The sequence below is a fragment of the Arachis ipaensis genome, chromosome B3 (genome assembly GCF_059453495.1).
Source record: "Arachis ipaensis isolate K30076 ecotype BB chromosome B3, ASM5945349v1, whole genome shotgun sequence".
In the NCBI taxonomy this organism is placed as follows: Eukaryota; Viridiplantae; Streptophyta; class Magnoliopsida; order Fabales; family Fabaceae; genus Arachis; species Arachis ipaensis.
The window spans coordinates 5,071,270-5,089,309 of record NC_142438.1 but is presented as its reverse complement, the minus strand read 5'-3'; the positions used below and the strand labels follow the sequence as shown (position 1 = coordinate 5,089,309).

Here is an 18,040-nt window from a genome sequence, read left to right as displayed (position 1 = left end):
TTAATTAATTAAAAAACTAGTAAAGTTTATAAAACCCTGATTTAGTTTTGTTTCTATAACTATATTTAATTATACATTTATACCCATTAAAAAATACAACTATATAGTCACCAAAAAATATATACTATATGATGAATAAATTTTGATAAATGTATAAGAAAAAAGAAGTGATAAAATATTAAAATCCTAGTTACTTATCTCCTTGTGTATAACCAGTTAACCACATAAACAAAAGTGCTTGATATACTCGGTAAAAATCGAGAAAATATTCAGTTTGGTCACCGAAATTACACTCGAACCTCAATTTAGTCTATCACGTTAGTCCTTGCAGTTATTTCCGTCACTAAGTCAATTAAAAAATTTGGGAACTAAATTGAAGCAATTAAAACTTCAAGAACTAAATTGAAACTCGAGTGTAATTTCAAGAACCAAATTGAATATTATCTCGTCAAAATCATAATAGTTACGTCGATGAATTTAAGAAGAAAAAAAGCTCAGAAATCATAACTTGCATTCTAATTTTATCATCAAATATTTTCACGCAAACACACAATTATGTCAATATTGGATAGTTTAATATATTAATTTAGTCGTCAAGAATATCTAACTTTTAGTAAAATACTTTTTCAGAAGAAAAAATATTTTATTCTCCAACAATGATTTTAATTTGACAAAATGCGTCAAATATTGTGAAACTAAGATCATATTTAAAGGGTCAAACATCATTTTATTAAAAATTAAAGCTTGTAGAGACAAAAATAGTAATTTCCTCTTATCGAAAAATTTAGTAAATAAAAGTACACTACACAGTCAAATTCTTGCCTTTGAAAGCTATGTTCAACTCGTGGGAGAAAAACATTTGTCTGCTCAATGTTTAGAATAGTTGAGAGAGTTGAAGTTGTGTATTATCTCAATCTATTAATTTAGTCACATGAATTTGATACTAATATTATTGGTTATGAATATATGATAGGTACACGCGATAATTTTCTTAAGCCTCTTTATAAAAATGAGGCCATTAATTTTCTTAAACATTTGACCAACGAGCACGAACCTTCCCTGCAAAAAAAAAAAGTTAAGCTGCGATAACATTAGAACAATGATTGGCGTGTTGAGAGAAATTTCAAATGATTAGAGGGTGCTGTTTACTCTACGATATTTAATATAGTTTTAAGTAAATATTTTTTCTGTCTTAATTTACATGCACTCTGAGTTTGAATATTTCATGTATTGCAACATTAACTAAGAAGAAATTTGTTGTCTACATTGTAAAGAATGTCACTGCAGTTGCATAAGGTACAGAATTCTATCGTCGATGTTAGATATTTCATCCTGTAAAGTCTAGTGTTTCCAGTCTTGAAGAATGTTGAGACACTTTCTTAATAATGACTTTGCCTCTTCGTTCTTCTCTATCTCATACTGGTGAAGGAGCTCATCCTTGAATCCTTCATCGATGGCACTCACTGTAGGCACTTCCATGGAGAGTTTGAGGACTTCAAGAAGGCATTCTGAAGCAGAAACATGAACCTGATTTTGGGCACAAGAAACGCAAAAGATGAAACAAACTATGTATAACAAGGCGCAATAGTATCCTTTTTATTCATTGCATTTTTTAATTTACTAATCTTCATCTCAGGAAAGGTAGCAATTTATGGGTTTTCTCTGAAAAACCTATGTTTCATGAAATGCAACACCCTCCCTTAATTTAAGAGTCACATCCAAACACGATTATTTTTTTTAATCATTAACAGGGATTGATACAACAAAATAGCTTAGCCAGCATCTACAAATAGAGCTAAATATGAAACGAGAACTAAATTCCAAAACTGATTAAACCTGAGAACAAACAGAGACCAAACTACAAGTAGGTATTATATTGACTCCTTCTAAACACAAGATTCCCCCCTTTTTCTTTTTTTCTTCCTTTTCTTTATGGGGAATCTTACTCGTGAATACTGTTCATGCATGCAAAGATAGCAACATACCTGTGCAATTTTTACTGTGCTTATGCAATGTAATATCTTTGGTGATGTAGAATGAAATATCTGCAGGAAGAATGAAGTTGATTTTAGGATGAATCTAAGAATCAGAATTCAATACAAGAACAACTTCAAATGAACCGGGATTTACCTCCTGAACCAGGGAAGCTACCCTGGTAATGTCGTGACTTCCCGAGGAGTCCTTGATGACATTGTGGAGCCTTGAGCAAAGTTCTTTGATGGATAAAAACGCGGTAGTTTTTACTGCGGAAAGGTAACATTCTTACATTTTCTTTCTTTTTAAAAAGGATAGCAGAATTTGGGAAATGAAAAAAACGAAAGCATAAAAATATACCTGTCCATTTATGTTCAGGTGATAGAAATGCTGCGTACAAGAGCATTAAGTTCTCTTGATTTTCAAGAATATCATTTATATTGGCCACATGGATGCAAGAGGTTAGACACTCCACAAGTTTGGTATGCGGAACAAAAATTTCTTCAACACCGTCCGAATCTGCAAAGAAGAAGATATATCAGTAAAGAAGTTTGTAGAGTCTGTGGCATCAACATCATAAATCAAACGCCATTGCCATGTAGTATCCAATCATAAATCAAATATATAAACAGACCATTGAAATCTCAAATCTTTCTTAAAAGTTCTACCTATAGTTTTTCTTCCTTTTGCTACTAATTATTGGAGTACCCTCCATCAGTCATAAACTATCTAATGAGTAAAAAGAATGGCAACATATAAATGAAGATCTAGAACTTGTCATCACCTGTTTTTGCGGTATCACCAGCCAAAGGTTGCTGCCCAGATTTTGCGGGCGCTGACTTGGTCATATCAAACAACAAGGGAAATACCATATTAAAGAAATCTGGATTGCCAAACGCTTTTATAACCTGATAAAGTATACCAAAAGTAATCAAGATTCGATAATAGTTGTTCTCTACTGTTTTATAGAAAAAACACTAAATTACTGAAATAGTTATCCTCTGCTGTTTTTAATAAACTCAATACTAGGCACAAACCTGCTCAAGAGCGGAAAATGCTGCTTCACGATATTTTTTTGCCTTTTTGCTGCATGCAGAAGATACCACATTTAAAATTGCAATGGAAGGCGCAGAACCTTCGGCGGATATTGCCTTATGGCAGGATGTAGATAGAGCACCTAATGCTAGTAATAGCACCTCTTTTCCCTGTCAAGCATAATAAGTAAAATATCCATATGAAACTTGAAAAATATTGTCTAAGACTGATATTTGATAATAAATTGTCACGTATAAAAACTTCAAGTGGCATCATTGTTAATCAAAGTACACTAATTCAACATCCAACCTCCCATAGGCGACCAGGAATTTCCTTCATCAGAGACTGAAGCAGAACTTCATGATGGGAAGAAAGTGAATCACCCAAAACTTCACTGAGCCTACATATAGCCTGGGCAGACTGCAGGTACAACAGAAAATTTGTGAATCTCTAAACGAAAATAACTCAGCTGAAATAAAGTTTAAATCAATACAACAGCAAGGGCAGAAGAAAACCACTTACTTTTCTTTTACTTGCCCATGATGATGATGACATGCCTTCACAAATAAGGAAAACAATTTCACCTAAGTACAAGTTAAGGGTGACTCGTTCCCCACTGGTATATTCTTCCCATAATTCTTCAAATATATTGGAAATACTTTTATCATCCTCAAATCTGCATGAGAATTAATATTTTTTAGTATTCATGCAGTACTTTTATTACCACCATGAGATTGTGTTAGGTGGGCTGTGAGCATATTTAGTAAAACAGACAGCCTACCTTATCTAGATTTAAAATTCAGATGTCTGTAACAATTTACACCCAGGTATACTCATTACATAATCTCACCAGTGCATATAAAACCAATACGCCGCACCACGTAAAAGGTACAGCTTTTTAGCAACAGTTGGTCCTCAAATGGCATTAAAATCATAGTCTGAACTACAGAGGCCAGTTTCGTCATTTATCTAAATAATTATAACTGCAGCACGACATATGTTGGAGTGTGATGTGTCCACCTTACAATCTAAAGTGACCTAGAGTTGGACACATTTCAGCTATATTCTTAAAATTCTTTTTATTAAAACAGGAAAGATATTTCTCAAACTGCCAAGTGATAAGTATAAAGTGAAACATATTACACACCCTTTATATTGGTATATGAGAAACCAAAATGCACAAAGAAAAAGATATACGATATATCAGATAAGAAGTCATAAGCACCATGATGAAGTCGAGAACTGCTTCAAGGCAAATGAAAAAACCTACACCAAGTGTTCACCAGGAAGTAAAAGCAAACTATTCTAAATGATAGAGGATAATTGGTGCAAGTCAAGAGCAAGAACTTTAGCCTAAAACAATGATTTGAGATTTGATATGTTATGAGGCTTTTATAAAATATCAATATAATAAATCAAATCAGAGAGGAAGAATATTCAGCTGTTACTAACCTTGAAAGGAAAACAACAGGAATAATCACTGCATGATATCCACCAACCACATCTGCTGCCACACTGGAATAGCTCTTTAAGAGATATGCACATGCAATTTGTGAATTCTTGTCACCAGCATGCAATGCTGCAGTATCTTCAATAAGTTTTTGTGCTTGCGACACTGGTACATACTTTAGGACTTTGGCACAGGCACTTGCAAAAGCACGCTTTGCAGTAATACTTTTTTCCTCCTTAACAACTGGAAACAACAATCTGACTAGCATATTTGCATAGGGCTTGATGTCAACCCCAACACTTTCAAGCAATAAGGTAATAAAATTAGCAACACCAACCCTGCCATGAAAATGACAACAGGGTGTTAAAGCAGTGTTTCCTAAAAGAACGATGAGGACAAGGGTGATATCAAGTTTTAAGAAATATAATGAAACAGCTCCTTCTAAAACATAGTATAATTGGAATTGATGTATTTTTGTTTCTCCTACTTCAACAACAAACAAATCTTTACTAGTACAAAGATATGCAAGTTTCGGGTGGAAACCTCCACAATAAGAATTAAAAAAAGCATAGAATAAGGACAATCTAAATATCAAAACAACAATGCTTGAGAACCAAAGTATCATGATGATCATCATATTTATCACCGAAATTGTTTTTTATTTATTCGAGAAATATACATTATGGAAAACATGATGCATCTACACAATTTGCACACTCCTTTCTACTAAACCCCCAAACCCTGTCTACTAATCCCTATCTGAATTGACAGAAGCTTCTCAAAAGCATACCTGGTATTGAGACCCACCCCAGAACGCACTAAATGAGCAAGTCGAGGTATCAATGTGTTCAGTGATTCTGCATCAATAACTCTTATGCACAAGTCCAAAGTCTCCCACATAAGAGAACCTTTGGCAATGGAAATTCTCAAATTTTCAAGCTTATCTGACTGTATTCCAACATTTGCTGCGTGAAGCTATAAGAGATAAAACATATGAATGAACAAGCCTTGGTAAGTAAATTATGCAAAAAATGAATGTATCACTCAAACAAACCTCAACATAATTGAGCCCTTGGTCTTCTAGGCTTGATAAACTTTCGAGCATGCAGCAAACCAGATCAGCCATATGTGGACGGATTGCAGTTCCAGCATGCTGAAAAGGAACCATAATGAGTCATGTCTATTTCAATATAAAGAAATTTTTATAACAACATAGTATAGCTTCTTAAAAAATAGATCACTTATTAATTGAATATAATGAGTCAATACTATTGGATAAATTCCTAACCTTTGTTAGCTTCATAACAACTCCAATTGAAGCCTTCCGAACACTGTCAACCTTACTTAGGATACCTTCTGTAAGCAAAAAGGGTAAAACTATATTCATTGCTTTGTGTGCATCTGATGTATCAGTTAGAGAGACATCGCAAAGCCTTGTTGTCAGTGTGGTTATGGCACGACATAATCTTTCACCAGAAATTCTAACAGTTTCCTTTATATCATCCATTGCACGAAATGCAACAGTCCATAATCCTTTTAAATGCTTTTCAACCTGTGGATGGAAAAAGATAAATGAAAAGATTAAGAACTGGTCAGGTTATAATTGCTAATATGGTGACAGTTTCTCACTTTTCACCTCTTCTTTAGCATTCTATTTCCCCCCTTAAATTTTATCAATATATATAATGATATAAATATGGAAAGAAGGACATAATTTTAAGCATATTTTTTTTATAATATTATAGTTCATTGAGAACTTAGAGTGTGTTATTTGAACTCGAGAAACGAAAGTAATCTTAATGACCTCATAAAACTTTCGTCCTTGAATAATGTCCGCAAGCGCAAGACACGATGCCTCACGTGACCGCCAAAGCCTGGATCCACATTGTACTAGTAAGTCGTCAATGATGAGATCTAAGTTTTCATCAATGGTTTTCTTTGAGTCAGCCACTAGTGACTTCCATATATGTACCATCGCATCCTAGACAGAAAAATAACAATAAGAGGTCAATAAAATTTAATGATGAATATGATAAACGATAAACAGGAAAGGTTTCTTGGGGAAAAATGAATTGTTTGGAAGGGTTGCAGGTCACAGAAAAAGTACAGTGGCAGAACTAAACTAAAAACTTCAGAGTGAAACATATATATTTTATTTTGAGTTTTGATTATAGCATGTTACCTAGATGGAATTCAGGTAAAAATGATATTTTTTAAGGATTCAATGCAGGTTTATAATCTTGACAAACTTGATGATACCAAGTCTTAGAACCCAAGGGGAAAAAAGTCTTCTGATATGAAAGAGAAAGCGTATTGAATACTGATGAACTCTTCCAAGTTTTGAATACCAAGGAGTAATTATCAAAAACTTAATTTCAACACACTAATATAGTAAGATTAAATATATTTTAACTATATTATTTTTAGTAATGTTATGGACTATTGAATAATGAACTGGAGCTGTGATGTTAGTATTATTGTACAGTGTATGTGCTCCTAATTTGTTTTGAATATAACATCACTAAGTTAAGAAAAAAGTTGGGCAGCTTCCCCTCCTTGCTTCAACGATTTTCCATCAATGATGGTACGTACCTGCACATTTTTATCAGGATCATACTGGTACCGTACAAGTCTTGGAATTAGAGAACGTAAATGTGGCTTAAGTGCATCCCCTGCTTGTTTAGCTATTTTGGAGAATCCAAATGCAGCACCCCTCTTTGAATTCAAAGAAGCTTGATAATTAGCTAAGTCCATGAATTTGTAAATTAAATCCGGTTGTCCCATCTCATTTGCTAAGTTACACAACTCTTTGTAAGTGTTCAGTTTTCCTCCACTTGCACTTTCACCAAGAGCTCCCTCTTGAAATACTTCTGTATCTTCAACAAGCTGCACCACAAAACTTCAGAATTTAATTTTCAAGTACAAAAGGGAAACTTAAAGATGAGAGCAACAAAAGGACAACCTTGTGCCATATCCTACCAGGGTCAAGAAAGTAACAATTGAAATGGTAAATAGTAACACAAGACCATTAACTTACTTTGATGGCTCTTTTTCGTTTTCCTGAACCCGTCAATGTAGTCACAAGTGCATTCACCAAACTCTTTTTCATAGATTCATCACCCAGGTCATAGACAATGCTCATGCCTTGAGAAGCCAACTCCTGTGTGAGTTCATTTTGTTCACCGAGAAGGTGAGAAAAGGCCTCCTGCATTCACATGATAATCGTCAAATAAAATCATAGGTTTCACAAAAAGCAAAGCTCCATCCCATCAATCATCCTGGTTTCTTTATACTTTCTTTTATATGCATAAAAATTTAATCAAAATATAAGACAACTTGATATGATATGGTTCTATCATGATTTCTATCAATAACTATACATATGAACCACCACGACATGAATTGTTGTTTCTTTCAAAATGAAATCAAATTTACAAACTCAGTGCAGATGACCTTGAAAAACAATACAGTACCATAAAGGAGGTTCGATAGATTACTTAAAAGATAGGAGAAACTAAAATATTTCATTTCATAATACAAAACCTGAATTTCTGGGAGCATTCTCTGAATAGTAGGATGATGTCCACAGTACTTTATGAGTGAAACTAGCCAGACAGTTCCAGCACATCGCTCTTCTTTTCTGCTACTATACAAAAGAGCATCGAAGAGTTTTTTGGTGATTGCATCTCTTACACTAGCATGATAATCTTTATTATATTCACTTTGTCGATTAGGATCCTGATTTGACACAGAAGAGTTCAAATCTCCCATTAAAAAATTTGAAGCCATGGATAGTGAAGTATAGTTTGTTTTAAGGATTATGTCAGCAGTGACAGGAACACCACCCCACAAAAAAGAAAGGGCCTCCCCGGCAGCAAACAGAACATCCTCAACCTGAAAATTATACACACATAACATTTCAGGCGCAGCAACTTAGAACAGGAGGGGAAAACTGCACACTTAGGCTCAAAACAAAGAGCAGAAAAGCAAAATAGATAATAATCCCCACAAAAGTTAGCCTAAGAAACAGCAAATCATACAAGAAAAGGAGGAGAGAATCTGAATCACCTTAGATCGAGAAAGACCAAAGATTAAATTTAGGGCCAAATCCAGCTGTGTAGATGATGTTTCCTTTACACATATATGTCCAATGGATATAGCAATCTTCTGTATTGCTTTTGTGTCATCACCCGAAATAATCTTGCTCAATTTATCATGTAAAGTTGTCAGAATTCCATCTGCAGTTTAATTATTAATAAGATACAACCTATAATGGCTTCCCAAATAGCTCAATTGTTGGTCAAAAAGAAACCAATCAGCCAGCATAAATCAATTTACTTTACCTGAATTAGAATCATCAAGTGGAGGTATTGAAACGCGCAGTCCAATATGACCTAGCGCTTGCATTGCAACAGCAGCCAGTGCTGAAGTTTCAGATTTAACCACATCAACTAGACATCGAAGTGTATTCTGGAGCAATAATTCTGGCATCTGCAAAAGGTTATGTATAAAGACAAATGTACATGTAGAAAAGGCATTACCTCAAAAGATATGTTAAATGAGGTCAAGATCACAATCACACATGATTCAAATGTCATATTATGAAACTTCTATTCTATGTTAATGAGTGTCAAGGCCCAAAAATATGACATCTTATTGGTCCCAATTTAAGCTTTGCATGTACATGTTCTAACCCAATTACTACAAATTTAAACTTACAGATGGTGTTCTACACAAAATATCCGCAGATATGTATCCAATTGCACAAAGCGCACCATGCTGAGTCTCGAACCTATAAATAAATCAATTCAACATTAACATATAAAAATGGATTAAAAAAAGGCTCAACAACTTTAGAAATGCAAACCTTGATTTATGTGTTTGACTAAATAAGGAAGTCAATTCAGAAACAATAGCAGATGATGTGGCAACAGGAAGACCAGAAGACACAATTCCAAGTAAACGTGCAACAAATTCACGAGTGTCCCAATCCACATGACTTAGAAGTTGCTTAAGCCATGAAACTTTAGGAGCATAATGTGATGCTAACACCTATAAAAAGATAACTATGTTACCAGGAATGCAAGGAAGAAAGCAATCAAGAAATTCAAAGAACTGACCTCGGGCATATGTGATCCAATTATAAGCAATGCCTTCGAAGCATTGACATGCAAATCAACAGAGCCTTCAAATGACATAGAATGTTCCAGGAGCAAACAGAATGTCTTTACTGATGACAGAAACTCAGACGATTTGTCTGAGGACTTCCTCTGCTCTAACTCAGATTCAAAGCACTTCAACAAAAATTTTATCATCGCCACGTATGTATTTGAAGGGAAAATAAGGTTTTGGTCTCCAATTTCAGTGGACTTCAACAACTTTGGCTGTTGTTGAAGAATATAATCCAGCATCATTTGAAGTTTAGGGTACTTCAGACCAGAAACTGGACTTTCGCTTTTATGAAGATGAAGACCTTCAAGTGACATTTCTCTATTTCAAACCATAAAAAAAAAGTAAATCCAAGTCAAGGGAGCAACACATGACTGGTATAATGAATTCAAAAGACTCGTTATGGAAACATCAAACTCAATCAACCACTGAATCTGTATGGAGCTATATAAGTTTTATTACGGCTCAGTATGGACATGTTATCCATATTCCATTGACTTGAGTTAAAAATAACAGTGGAATAAAAGTAGCTACTTTACATCGATAAGTACATTTCAGGAAGCATAGTTACTGACGATAATAATAAATAAGTATGAGGCCTAGTGTCATTTCTTAGGTAAAATATAACACATCTATATGTCATTTTCTCTTACATGAAAGGCATACCATTTCAATTTGCATATTATGGTGGTGTGTACATGCATTTTAGAAACTATGATGCTAGACTAGAATTTGAGCAAGGAAAATAGTCGAGTCAGAATGAATAAAGACACTATAAATAGTTCATTATCTAGTTATGCCTCATTAAAAAATATGCTAGCACTTGTCTAGACCCTTTTCAATTAAGGAATCTAATAATAAGACTCGGTCATTATTTAAAAATAAAATAAAATAAAAATAGACAAAGGGATCTAATAAGACAGTGTAGAGAATTGAAATTATTTGGGAGAAAAAGTTATATGAACACAAAACAACTAAAAATAATGAAAAGCATCTCTGAACCAAAGTTACCCAATCCATCAGCATATTTGCAAGGGAAACCCCTTAGAAAGGGCATGTGCTTTAAATAATTACAGGAATGTCTGGCAAATTGCAAAAATAATTTGTAATACCTGATGTCTAATTTGGTATCTGATGCTCCTAGCATACAAATATAACGACTCGGGCAATGTTCAAAATCAAACAAAGATGTTGCCCATCTTACAACACAAAATCTTACTTCACTTTCCTCCTGAAATCACCACAAAGCATGTTACAATTAGCATCATCTATATCCTTAGAATTTTAATTTTGATAAAAAGGACATTTTATTTTGGATAGAAGAAGACTTTCATTAAGATGAGGAGAAGGATACAACAAGATTGGGGATAAGCGTTCACCTATACAAAAGCAAAGCAAAAGAGGTTTATTTATAAAGCATAGCTTTCCAATTCTCAACATGTCTAAGAGAAAAAGTCCTTTAAAAAATAATCAGCTTTACACCAAATACATGCTAGGTGTCTAATACTATCCTGTACAACATGTTTGTCAGAAAACACATCTTTGTTTTGGGAACTAGAGCAAAGAAAATAAATTTATTATTGGTTCTCAACATTATTGTCAAAAGAAAGAAAGAAAGAAAGAAAGAAAGAAAGAAAGAAAGAAAGATTGAAGAAGAAACAATAATAAACACCATAAGCTTGTTTGAATAAGATAATATATCTGCATAAAGTGCCCTAGGGAGAGGAAAGAACAGCAAGTGTCTTACCATTTGATAATTGGTAAGCAGTAAGGTCTCCAAATCGCGAATCACAGCAATTGGGGCTCCCTGATACAAAAGATAATACAGGGAATAAAAAAAATGTATATTCAGGGCAGTGTCTCAAAACTATGATCATAAGGGGATGATAAGAAGTTTGAAAATTGCAAATAGGCTCCCACAATTATTATTTCTTAAACCAACAACTAACAACTTAAACTTTAGGGATAATTACTTCCTTAACCAATTAGAATGAGATAAGACTTGAATTTAAATTGGTCTTACTATATGTAATGACTATGAGAGGGTTTAAATTATATGTTATTTTTCTGCAACAGAAGCAGTATGGTGAGCATGGAGGTAGGTAAGCTAGGAACCAACTATAAAAGTTCATTGAATCCAACAAAATGCTCTGAGAAGGAAATCTAGTAAGAGCAAGCAAGGAGCAGTTTGCAGCACATTATCATCATGTCAATTGAGTTGAAATGATGAAATATCAAATGCATGGCTAATTGACTAGACTCGACAAACTTAGTTTCAAAGTAGAGTAACACTTAAGACTTCATAGCATGTATAACACAACAAAGCCCATGAATAAAAAACATATTCAAACAACAGGCAGAAAAGGCAACATACCTTGTATGCTGCAGCAAGAGATATTGTTGCTTCTTGAACAACATGACGAAGAGATTGGGATTCAGCTTTCAGTGCATGAAAAAGGTGAGCAGCCATGTCAATCTTTTCCCTGGGGGGACAGGGAACAGCTCTATTAGTAACTACATAACACAATTCATACAGTATCTAACCTCAAGGAATGAAAATCTCTTCTGTAAAAAAGAACGATTTATTTAAAGTATAGTATATTATACACACGCAATTAGGTAACACAATTGTCAATATCCAGTACATAACACAAGCTCTATGCTAATAAGTATATTATCATATTAAAGATAAAAATGGTAGATTATTTTATTTCAAGAGCTGCAAAATTTTGCAATCTAAACAATCTGCAAAAAGATGTCAACAAAAAGGCAACAAATTCTAACCCCAAAAGAAATTTATGATCATAAAAAATAGAGAGACAGGAACCTGAAAAGGTGAGGCATACGCTGAGCAAGCAGCCCAATTGCCTGAAAAGCGTAAGTTTTGACCTCCCGTGCACTGGCATCTGAATCAATACTCAAAACTTAATATGAATCAAGCTAACTCTATTGAAACAATTGCACCAAAAGCTTCAGTGTCTTAAAGCAAACCTGCTTCTGAACTTGAATAATTGTCAAGGGACTTCATGATTCCACTCAAAATAACTGGACCCATTAACTTAAGCTGATCAATTTTTGCCTGCACTTACAGATATTAAGATGATCAGAGAACAAGAACTTGAACAACTTCAATAAATGCAATGCAATAAAAATAATAGAAAAATATGTAATTGCAGAAGAAAGGATATAAGGGACAAAGGAAGATGTGAAACATTCCCATTGCGTTGTCAAGGTAACTCATCACATAGAAGCAATGTTCTTGAATTGTTGTCACTTGTGAAGAAGGAACGGAAAAGGAAAAGGAAAGGGAAAGGGAAAGGGAAAGGGAAGGAGATTTTCTGTTATAATAATAATAATAATAATAATAAACCAACAACAACAACACTACTACTACAAAAGGAAAACAAGGAATTAACCTGCCATAAGACTTTTGATCTCGCCAAAATTCAGAGCCAACATTTTATATGAAATATTCGAAACACAGAACAGCAGTACATAACTACTGGAGCTAATAGTTTAATAAATATCTAGATTTCTGTCACATCAGCTACTGGTCAAGTAAGACTACCAACCAAAAAAAAAGCTAATATAACAGTCATATAAAAACTTATAAGCTCCTTTTAAATCAGCATTTGAGTTTCTAGGATAGAATTGATTTTTGTTTGAAATTAAAATTTAAGATTACTATCAAAAGCCAAGTAATATCACACTCACATGCTTAAATACCCATACAGTAAATTCCATTCCCAATTGCTTTAACCGTGATGTGGTGTCATTCCCTATAAAATTCAAGAGTATATATAAGATCAAAGATAAAGATTAAGAGAAGAAAAGCAAAAGGTAGAATAAATATAACATGAAAAAAAAATTTGCTGTGACATCTAACTCATTTAATCCACAGAATATTGTGTTTAAGAGTTCATACACGGATAATGAATGCAGAATTTTATTTAGAACAACAGGACTATTTTATTTATTAAAAAATATAGACGAAATTTCGATCCCCACAGGATGAAAAGATATCCACTTGCTTTCCATACGGCATTCAGACCATGGCTCATTAAAATTCCGATAGATTACAATTTCTGTATGGTGATGAGGACAAGTAATCCATTCTCCCCCTTCAGTCTGCAGTCCATGATTTACTTGGGGCCATACCATATTTGATGATTAGAGAGATCCAAGGGATTTGTTAGCAAGATCCATGTTTAGAAGGAATAATTTAATTTTACTGTTTAAATCAAAGAAAATATATTATCAAAAAGAAGTATTATACTACCATAGATGCATCCAAAAATGCACTGCAATGCTGATGGGAAACTGTTTGCTGCTGCAATAGACCGGCAGAATATAGACATTAATTTTGCCTTCAAAGCAGGACTTGCTGGACTGACTCTTGATTCTGAGTCAACATTTTCAGCTCCAGAAGTACCTGAAATCAGTCTCAATCATACACCAATACTGAAGGGAAAACTAAAAGAGACATAAATTTGCTGCAATATAATAATGCATACAAAGAGGTTTACTAAGTTTTTATAATATGGCTATCTTTTACATATACACATACAATCAAGAACAAACAGAAGAAAAAATAAATTAAAATATTTCAATTCTATATTTTGACAGAAATAAATATTCTTATGTATAGACTAAAGTTTACAAACCATACCATTGAATAGCAAAAATAGTCTGTTGATCAGATTTAAATCATCTAAATTAGCACCACTGGCCTTCTTCTTTAATAGTTCCTCGCCTCTCTTAACAACAGGCTCTTCACTTGAGTTAATGACCAAAGAACACATTTGATGATCCACAAATCATACACCAAAAAGATAAAAATTAATACAACAAGTTAGTAAGGAAGTGCAAGCATGATTTGAGTAACATGAAAACTTAAACATACCAATCTACAGAAGCAACAACATATAGAGGATAAGCAAGCTCAGGGGGAAGATCCATAGCTTGAATGATGTTCAAAATACCCAACTGCACCAGGAAAATAACAACAGTAAGATAGCATGTAGCTGTCTGAGTAAAAGCACAATAGAACATTCTTGTATTTATTTAGAACATGGAAATACTGACCGTTTTGCATGTGAAAATTTTATAAAGATCAAACAAAATAATTGCATAGCATATTTAGGTGAGGAATTCTTTAATCAAAAGGAATTTCTTCTGAAATGAGAAGCAGCATGCACTATTTGACCCTTCAATGGTAAGACAATTCTGAAACCATTACATAATTACCTTTCTCAATAAAATTTCATCTTTTTGTAACTGTTGTTTCCCTGTAACACGATTAGCTTGACCAAATGAAAGTCCAGGGTACCCACCACTGCAATAAAGAAAAACCACTATTTGACTTAAAAATCAGTCAGACTAAAACAGAATTCATATATCATAACCACCTTTTAGCATAGACCCACTTCCAGACCTTTGAGAAACTCGCTGGTACAACATTGTATGAAGACAAAACTCAATAAACAGGTCTCTATCTTGAGAATTGTTCACTTTTTTATACTTTGCAGCAACTTCATCACCAATTTGGCTCGAGTGGCATTCACCAATTACCTAAATGCAAGCAGCAATTGATTAGAAGGAGCAGCATATCCCAAAGATGCATGGAATGAGCATGACTCTTGCTAGCACATAATAGGGAAGATAAGACTCCAAAAAGCTAAATCAATGAAATACATCCACAGAATTCCCATGCAAAGAAATCAATGCCTAAGCTTTGGACTCAATCTCAGACTTGTTCACTTACAAAAGCCATAAATAATCAGAAGTATATATTAAAGAGATATACAATATATCACAATTAAAAGATTCAAGAAGGTTGATACCTTAACAATGATTCTAAGGATAATTTCCTGGTGTTGAAGAGGAAGTTTTGAGATGTTCACCAGGAGGATAGGTGCCAAATCTTCTTTTTCCTATTCCAAAGGCATGGGGCGTTAGATTGTCTTCATAAGTTCCTTGACAAGCTTCCATAGCATATATTGATATATAGATATATTTATGTATCTATTGTGAAATTACTATGTGTCATATTTTATAGTCAGGTGACTGAAACAGGGGGAATATGTCAATTTCTCTACCTGGTAATGAAATAGAACTTCGTGTTTGAATCAGCTTATTTTGAGTTCAAAAAACCTTATAATTGAAAACTTCCAAGCATATTTTGAAATGGGAAAAATGAAAAATCAATGATTTCTCCAAACTATTAAATACACTTTTAAATTTTGGCCAAATAACAAAAGAAGAATTATCAATATGGAAGTCCACATTGCATTCACAGAATAGAATAAACAAACAGGCACTAAGATTTCAAAATATCCAATATAGGATGACGGACCTTTGCACTGACGCGCTGAAAAGCCATTTCAATATAGACAATGCAAAAGTTCCTTATTATTGGGGTAGCACCAGATTCTGAATACAACTCCCACAACTCGGATAAAGGCAAACCAATATCAGGCTGAAGTTTCACTCTCTTGTTCACATGACTCAAAATCTCAAGAACCTGTTAGCAACAAAATAGAACAATTGTCAGTGATGTAAGACAAATTCAAGCCCTCGACGCAATCCTTAATGCTTTTTCAACGAATGCTGCTCTGTGGAGCCTCCATGACCAGCAGACTAGGTACGTAACCAAGAATTAAATCCGCACCAGCCCTATTTGTTTGAAGTGAAACTGAACTGAATTTTCAGCGCAGCACTTCAAGTGCAACGAAGTGACTCTTACTGACTCCTGAGCCTCCACCTAGTAGCTAAATCTTTTAGGATGATCAATCCACAAACAACAAGAGCTATGCTCACTCCGCAAGCAGCTGATGCAAAACCTAAATTACACCATATAAGTAACACGCACACACACAACAGCTAATGCAAAACCTCTCTCGCTCTCTCGATCAGTTCAACCAGCTAGTAGCTAGAACACTACAATGCAAAACTATCTTCCTCCTATATTCTAATTCTAAGTCCACCTAAGTCACTCGCAAACGCAAATGTGAAATCCTACGACATTTGCACAATCAACACAAGAATTCCACAAAATCGAAAGCGAAACGAAACTTCAGCAATAGCATCTTCAATTGCAAAAGCGAAAACACTCGAAATTGCTGATAAACAAAAATAAGCTAGAGAGAGATAGAGGGAGGAGAATCGGCGAACCTTGTTGCGAACAGCGGCGGAGTTGGAGGAGAGTGAGGAGATGCAGAGAGGGAGGAGCTTGGAGAGCAAGGGTTCAAGCTTGGAATCGTCGCAGAGAGCCAAACGAGTGAGCATCCGATCAAGAAGCTCCTCGACCTCCGCGTCGGACTTCCCTGCCACCATTGACGATACTTTTGAAGAAGAAGGTGGTGCTGGTTCCGCCATGTCTTTGCTTCTTCGTAAAACCAAGTTTGGGATCGAAATTCGGGATTAAGAGTTAAGAGTGGTTTGGGCTTTTTGGTCTTTTTAAGCCTCTTAGTCTTTCCCTTCCTCCAAGTCACCTCTTGGGCTTTCCTTACGGAAACTGAGACTTGCTGGTAAAAACCCACACCCGGGTTCGAGTCTCAGTAACACTAGATGAAACCTATAAATAGTGTTAAAATGTGTATGAATGTGTGTGAATGTATGACCAAAGAAAAAAAAAGTTAACTCTTAGAATTTTTGCATATCACAATTTTGAATAATCCAATTGATTTTAAAAATTCAGAGGTTTAATCAAAATAAAATAACAATATTAATTTATTTGTTAGTAAAAATCATATCAATTTTTTAGTTTTGATATACTTTTTACACTAAATTAAATCGATCATGTAATCTACTTTGTATTATTTATGACGATATCAATTTGATTGCGAATATTATAATAATAATATTTTTTATTTTTTATGGTATCTTTTAAATGAACAGACGAACAATATGCAAGGTGAAATTGAAATCTCAACATTATAAACTAATTATATCTCTTGAAAGCATCTTTAATTTTATGGCAATTTTTTCCATTTGGATTGCTTACTAATTTATTTGTAACTACTATGAGCCTATAAGGGAGACATTATGTTTTTTTTAACCTATTACAAAGTTGTTTATATGGTTGGAAATTAATTGTTTGTAATTGATGTTCAACGGCTAAGTTTGAGAGTTTTTTTTTTTTCTCATTATGTCTCCCAACCTAATAGGTTAAGAACTAATTTGTCGTGAATCTAATCTCTATTTAAGGTTTATCACGGATCAATTGATTGCTACATATATAAAGCGCGATTCAAACCTCTGATACTTATTTAAGCGATCGAGTAAATTGACCACTCAACTAACTCAAATAGTTAAGAGTCTAATCTCTATTACTAGAAGCAGAAATTTATTATTATATTAATATTAATTATATTAGATATTTGTCCAGAGCCCCTCTGTCTCATCGCACTG

At 34.0% G+C, this 18,040-nt stretch overlaps 1 protein-coding gene across 1 annotated transcript; it reads right to left on the bottom strand.

The window, feature by feature from the left end:
* Window positions 1-1,128: 1,128 nt before the first annotated feature.
* LOC107629066 (ARM repeat superfamily protein) lies at window positions 1,129-17,181 on the bottom strand. The gene is made up of 35 exons (XM_016331756.3): window positions 16,802-17,181; window positions 15,984-16,151; window positions 15,472-15,561; window positions 15,063-15,199; window positions 14,876-14,963; window positions 14,532-14,614; window positions 14,298-14,404; window positions 13,908-14,060; window positions 13,343-13,407; window positions 12,620-12,707; window positions 12,456-12,534; window positions 12,003-12,111; window positions 11,376-11,435; window positions 10,741-10,859; window positions 9,580-9,949; window positions 9,327-9,511; window positions 9,179-9,251; window positions 8,803-8,950; window positions 8,528-8,697; window positions 8,003-8,353; window positions 7,497-7,664; window positions 7,052-7,345; window positions 6,264-6,440; window positions 5,748-6,011; window positions 5,514-5,612; window positions 5,250-5,434; window positions 4,462-4,797; window positions 3,532-3,685; window positions 3,319-3,429; window positions 3,012-3,179; window positions 2,759-2,882; window positions 2,335-2,493; window positions 2,131-2,243; window positions 1,986-2,045; window positions 1,129-1,527 (listed from the first exon to the last, which is right to left on the bottom strand). Exons 1-35 carry the CDS (start codon window positions 17,003-17,005, stop codon window positions 1,342-1,344), a joined length of 5,445 nt encoding a protein of 1,814 aa, XP_016187242.1. The 5' UTR covers window positions 17,006-17,181; the 3' UTR covers window positions 1,129-1,341.
* Between the last annotated feature and the right edge of the window lie 859 nt (window positions 17,182-18,040).